This window comes from Olea europaea, unplaced genomic scaffold, assembly GCF_002742605.1.
Source record: "Olea europaea var. sylvestris unplaced genomic scaffold, O_europaea_v1 scaffold262, whole genome shotgun sequence".
Lineage (NCBI taxonomy): Eukaryota > Viridiplantae > Streptophyta > Magnoliopsida > Lamiales > Oleaceae > Olea > Olea europaea.
Genome location: NW_019244532.1, coordinates 736,195 through 742,980, shown reverse-complemented (window position 1 = coordinate 742,980; position 6,786 = coordinate 736,195). Strand labels below are relative to the sequence as shown.

The 6,786-nt window shown below is 32.7% G+C and overlaps 2 protein-coding genes across 2 annotated transcripts in view; one reads left to right on the top strand and one right to left on the bottom strand.

Annotated features, from left to right (window-relative positions):
- LOC111383158 (GTP-binding nuclear protein Ran-3-like) overlaps window positions 1-531 on the bottom strand; it is a 2,783-nt gene extending 2,252 nt beyond the window's left edge. Inside the window, exons 1-2 of the mRNA XM_023007236.1 lie at window positions 379-531; window positions 84-153 (exon numbers count right to left, since the gene is read on the bottom strand). Of these exons, the coding sequence (XP_022863004.1) occupies window positions 84-153; window positions 379-381 (73 nt within the window). The 5' untranslated portion in view covers window positions 382-531. The remainder of the gene's footprint in view (window positions 1-83; window positions 154-378) is intronic.
- Window positions 532-5,103: 4,572 nt separating this feature from the next.
- On the top strand, window positions 5,104-6,280 carry LOC111383152. Its single transcript, XM_023007227.1, has 3 exons — window positions 5,104-5,252; window positions 5,700-5,947; window positions 6,051-6,280. Exons 1-3 carry the CDS (start codon window positions 5,104-5,106, stop codon window positions 6,278-6,280), a joined length of 627 nt encoding a protein of 208 aa, XP_022862995.1.
- Window positions 6,281-6,786: the final 506 nt, after the last annotated feature.

The window sequence follows — 6,786 nt, the reverse complement described above, 5'->3', positions numbered from 1 at the left end:
CCCCCCCCCCCCCCCCCCCCCCCCAAAAAAAGGCAAATTATTGTTTTAATCAAAATCGTCGTAAATGAAATTAAGAAAATTACCCGTGCCACCATCGCCAACAATTACAAGCTTGAAACTTGGGTAGTCCACAGTCTGTTGATTTGGCAATGCCTGAAATTAAAAAAGAAAAAGAAACATCGGAAACCCCATAAATCAATTAAATACCACACATTTAACCATATCAAAACATAAAACAAATTAATGAAAATAAAATATTTAGAGAAAAACAAAAATGATTGAAAACCCCATAAATCAATTAAAATCTCACCGCTTGACCATATCAAAACATTAAACGAATTAGAAGCCAAGTATTTCAGGGAAAATTTCAATTCTTACCATAGATTCGTGCTGCTTTAGAGAGAGAGCGAACTGTGGGAGGCGTAAGTTTTGTATTGTTTAGCCCTAAAATGCGAGGGTTTTTCTTTCTTGTTTATTTTGTCAAGGCTTTTGAAGCTTGAAGGTGACGCGACAATCTGGACCGTTGGATCAGAAGCCGTCTGGCATCAGTGCTGTCTTGACTTGTGCAAATTACAACGACTGGTATTGCCCGTTGTTAACCCATTATTTTTGTTTAGACCATAGCTTCTTTTTATCAAAAATTCATTTTCATTTACACAATTTTTTATAAAATAATTTTACATATAAACATAAAAAAAATTTCATATTTCTTCGTTACGAAATCCAAAAAAATAAAAAATAATAATAATAATATTCTAAAATCAAATTTTTCCCAAAAACGAAACTCAAACAAGATCTTAATGTTTCCTTGAAGACGAAGTCCTTTTTTTATTTAGATAAAAATCAAATTTTTAGTAAATTTATAAAATATGATGAAATACATGGTTAAGAAATAAATGAAAATTATTGATCCCACAAATGAGTAAGTAAAAAAAAATGAATTTTAAAAAATTATAATCAAACGGGAACTAAGGAAATAATTCCTTTTTGGGTCATATTATTGATAAACTGTTTATAATATTTAATTCGTTTTTATCTACATATTTTAAGTTACTTTAGAGCTTGTTTGGGAGTAATTTTGAGAATTGATTTTTTGACCGTTAAGAGAAAAATGAGGTTCATCTGTGAGAGAATAAATCAAATATGACGGTTGAAATGGTGAAATAACGATCAAAAAATCAATTTTTTTTATGAAAAAATCACTCTCAAACAGACCCTTATTTATATTTCAAAATTTTATTCTTACCTCGTCAAGTGTCACTAGCCAAGTGCTTGTGCCCGTTGGCAATTGTCACTAAAGAATTTTGATGGTGATCGCTAACAATTATCTAATATTAAAATTCATAAAAGCCATTCGTAAAAGTTTTCATCTGAATGGCAAGTCATTGTTGATGGTCATAGGTTTATAAATATACACACGTGTATATATTTTGTAACTTTATGATAATTTAAAATCAAATAAGACCCTCTCTTGTAAAAATTGAAATTTTAATTTTAATCTAAGTTAAAGTCAACAACTAATTTTAACCACACATTTTACGAGACTCACAATTTTTAAACCACGCATTTCAACAACTTTTATCAAAATTTACTAAAAAACTAATTTTAATCTTCACCAAACAGTTTTTAAATCACGCAATAATTTTGCTACTATTTTTATAATTTATAATATCCTACAATTTCTTTAATTGCTGCAAATTGTGATGTCGGTTTTATAGTTATTTTGATTAAAACTCGGGACTAGCAAGATTTATTCACTAGATTTTGACATAGAAGATCGAAAGAGTCAAGGGAGGGGTATGGAAGAAAGTTAGGGTTCAATCCCTCATTCTTTATAAGAGAGAAGCTTAATTGGTAATGTACTAATAGTATGATTTTGTATCGATCGATGGATAAAAGAGCGACTACAGTGACAACGTATTCCTTTTTCCCCTTTTCTTCAACTTGGATGAGTTATGCTATTAATGAAAGTTATCTTCAATAATAATGTTTAAGACTTCTTGATGTTATTATATTTTAATTTCCTATGTATATTCTCTATCAATAATATTTAAATATGAGAAAATAAAAATATTGACACAATTATTAAGTTATGCTTAAAATATAATATAAATTAATTGTGAACCATGCAAATTCGATAATTGATCCACTCTAGCAATTGAAAGGTCAAATAATAAAACAATAATAATGGATGGCTGAGATTGAAAAAAGTATGTCGACAGCCAGAGTTGAAGGGAGTTTTGTACACATGGCAAGAATATAACAAGTAGAATAATTTTTGGAGTAATTAGCAAAAAAGTCCCTAACGTTTACATTCATTGCTAAAATAATCCCTATCGTTTTAAATTTGACATTTGCACCCCTATTTCAAACTTTTCTTACAAAACTGATCCTTTCCGTCATGATCCGTTAATTCCACCGTTAAAGAAATGCATGAAATTCACTCACATTACTTAGGAGGTAAATCAATATTTTTTGGGGGGTAAAGTTCCTGTAGTTTGCATAGAGTTGTACCGTAGCCAACAAAATCCTCAAATTGATTAAACCACACCAAACCTCGCTTTTCCAAAATCTTCCAAAAGGAAGAAGTAGCCATTTGAACACATTACACTACCAACTTCTCTCTGCAATCCTGACATCAGCAATTGCAATGTCGATGCCGATAAGTTTTATTTTCAAATTTTGAAATGATAGTTGTTTTCATAGATCGATTTACTCCGGCAACCCACTCCATGATGAGGCTTGCTACCCAACCAACAATCACAGCACACATTTTATCATTTGAAGTTCCCTTTTTGGTCATGTTAATTTATTTTGTATTTTTCCATTTGGATATGTATGCAGATTTGGATATGTAATTTATTTTACACAACCCACTCCATTATGGCGTTTTACTCCATTGGAAAAGCTATATTTTGTTTCAAATGCAATTTTGACCTTCTATCCTGTTTCATATTTGGATTGAAAAAATTTTAAAAAAAAAATGTAAGAGAAAAATCCATAGTTTAGGTTGTCAAATGGGATGTGCCTATTTTTATCTTCTTTTTTATATTTTAATCAATATGGTTTTTATATAAAGAATGTTAGGCTTCATCATTGAACATATTGAAGTGAATAAAGTTATCTATCTTTAAGAGTTCTCTATATTTTTTAACAGATTTTTCATTGTTGAATTGCACTAGTTATTGGAATTTTATAAACACTTATTTACCATTAGTATGGTAAGTTTTGTATGTTTATTTACATGTTTTTAAATTGAGTGAACATGAAATGTTTATTCACTAGTTTAGTTAAATCTAGCATAATAATATCGTCTTCGTTGCTTGTGTTGGAATTTTTAGTTTGATGCTTCAAATCAACCTCCAAATGAACATGTTGATATTGAAAGTTGTGAGAGGTCTGATCCAATCAAAGAAGGATGTTATGTGCCTGATACTGAATGTAGAGATGAGCTAAACCAAGAATATGATTGGGATGAAAGTTTTTCCTATGCAAATCATGATACAATTTGGTCACAAGCGGAGGAAACCATGACATATCATGTTGGATAAAATGTACCTACTTTTGATGTCAATAATACAACTGAATCACATGATGGTGTAAATGAAGTACAAAACGAAAAGCAGCAAGGAATAGAACTAAATAATGTACTTGTCGATTTTGACTATGAAATAGATGAAGACCTTGTTGAAAATGCTGAATTGATCATCCAAAAATGAATGTGGATTTTGGATTTGGTTTTATAAATGAGTAGGAGGTAAGTGATTGAGACAAATTATAGCGATGCAGATGAACTAAGGAGTTTGGATAGTGATGAAGAAGAAGGCACTTCTCAAAAAAGGATAAGGAGTGAAGTATTCAATTCTAGAATAGGTACGGAGGATCCAATATTCAAAATTGGTTAGTAATGAAACTATAATTATTGCCTTCAGTTTCCTAAATAAATTTTTACACTACTTTTTAAGGATTGGTAGGGCAAATATTGTCAAAGAAGGTTTTGAAAGATGCTATGAAGGAGCATTGAGTGAGGCATAATAGGGAGATCAAATATTTCAAGGGCGGATCTAGAAAATCATGTTGGGGGGGTCTAAAATTTAAAATATATATGCACAAATTTTTATAAAGTATACGACATAAGGTTTCATCAAGACATGACCACTGAAGTTGTATCCCTTGAGCTAAAGAATCGGAGTCAGAGATGAACCGTGAACTAAAGAATACGTTGCCACCAGTATCGTTTTCTTTCTGACTTGTAGAAGCTTGGGTCTTTAGGCGTTTCCAAAATCAACGGGAAGAATTTGAGGAGTATGAATGCATGATTTGATGATTAGATGGGTTATTGGGTTGGGACTTTGGAATGGATTCAATGGAAATTATGGAATGGAGTTAATCTGTGGGCTAATTTTGATATTGGACTGGGATTGGATTTAATGATTTGATGGAGTCAAACAGTGGGCTAGTGTATTAGGTGTGTTACTGGGTTGGACTTTGGAATGGAAACAGTGAGCTAATTATAAATTTGGGCCGAGCTATAACTTTTTTTTCCAGAAATTTTACACACAAAAATGGTATATGGCCCAAGACTGCAATGGGCTAAAGCCCAGTCCAACTAGGCCCTAAATCTGCCCCTGAAATATTTGAAGAATAATGCTAAGAGGTTGAGAGCTATTTGTAAACAAATATGCGCATGGATTTTGTATGCAACAAAACAAGAGGATAAGTTAAGCTTCGAAATTAAGAATTTTAAAGGTGTTCATATCTGCAGTATGGTGTACAAAACTAGGAGAGTAACTCCAACATATTTAGCAGGCAAGTATGCTTCTGATTTTAGGGCTAAACCTAACATGACATTCAGTGGATTTATGGATAAAGTTAAGAAAGCCAATTTAGGGGACATATCATATGGCCATTCTATAGGACAAGGGAAAAGGCAATGGAGAAGATAAGAGGGAGTGTTGTAGAGCATTATAGGGTATTGGCCGACAATTGTCATCAATTAAGGTTGACAATTGTTGGGAGTACAATTCAATTGGAAGGGCATGCAGGAGAATTCTAGAGGCTTTATGTATGTTTAGGAGGATTAAAGGAAGGTTTCATTAATGGATGCAGGAGAGTTATTGGGATGGATGGTTTTTTTCTCAAAAAGAACATGGTGGGCAGTTGTTAACTGCAGTTGGGATTGATGGCAATAACGAAATGTATCCAGTTGCCTATGAAATGGTAGAGACTGAGTATGGAGAAATTTGGAGTTGGTTTTTAACATTGCTGAGAGATGACTTAAGGATTCATAACTCCCATGGATGGACATTCATTTCGGACAAATAGAAAGGGCTGGCAAATGCAATTGGATCACTCTTTGAACATGCATTCGTCAATTGTATAATAATTTTAGTGTTACTCATAAGGGTCCATCTTTAAAAAATTGTCTGTTGGATGCAGCAAGAGCAACAATAATTCCAAAATGGTTAGAACACATGCAAAGGACACAAGATTTGGATGCAGCAGCATATGGATGACTTGAGTTAAAACCAGCTTCTCAATGGTCTAAATCACACTTCCAAGAAGGAACTAGATGTGACATGTTTATTGAACAATCTATGTGATTTCAATAGCACATTACTTAATGCAAGAGAGCATCCCATATTGACAATGCTAGAAGAAATTAGGGTATATTTGATAAAAATGATTGTAATCTGAAGGGAAGCTTGTGAAAAATGGAATGAAGAAATTGGGCCTAGAATTCAAAAGATATTAAGCAAGAATGGCGACCTTGCAAGGAGAGAGTATACAGATTACTCCAGCAATGGAAAGTTCCAAGTCAGGAATAACATTGGAACCCTTAATGCAGTAAATATCAAAGCAAAAAACTTGTTCTTGTCGAGCTTAGTAGTTGACTGGGATCCCTTGTTGCCATCTGATTACATCCTTAATCTCAAGGAGAATGAAGGTTATTAACTATACAGATGACATCTACAAGAAAGTGGCCTACATTAGAACATATACACCCTTTATCTCACCCATGACAAGTCCAAATTTGTGGCCTAATCCAGGTCTTGATCCCTTGAATCCACCTTTATACACCAAAAAGGCCAAGAGACGAAAGAAAGCTAGACGAAAGGAAGATAGTAAAGGTATGGGTTCATCAAGTAATGAGAAGGCATCTTCAAATGCAAGTAGGATGGGGTTGAAGATAAAGTGCAAAAAGTGTGGACAAATAGGCCACAACAAGAGAACCTGCAACACTTTGCCACAACCAAATGGTACCTGGGGTGTGGTTTGACTTTTGACTGCTGCAATCATTTTTGTAGATCTTATCAATTTTTGTCTAATAGCTCAATGCAATTTACATGGTAGACAGTTTAGCATATCAAAAAATATTGAGATCGTGTTTGGTTGGTTAAGAATGTAATTATCTATTGTGTAGCAGGTTTTTTTTTTTTTATGGTGTTTTGTATCTATTTTAGCGGGCTAATGTTGAGAACTTGTATTACATTGCTTCTCAATGGTTATTTGTGCTAAATAGTTAAAGGGTTAGGTATAATATTTGCCGACAACATTTTGAGATGAAGTATAAACTTGTTAATTATATCAAACCGTAAGAATGATATTCACCAAAAACTTTTAGAGGGGAAAATATATATAGTAACTTGACTAATTTACCCTTTTAAAAAAAAGTGAGTGAATTTATGCATTTATTTAACGATAGAATTAACGAAACGTGATGGAAAGGACCACTTTCATAGGAAAGGCTTGAAATGAGGGTATAAATATCAAATTTGAAACAAT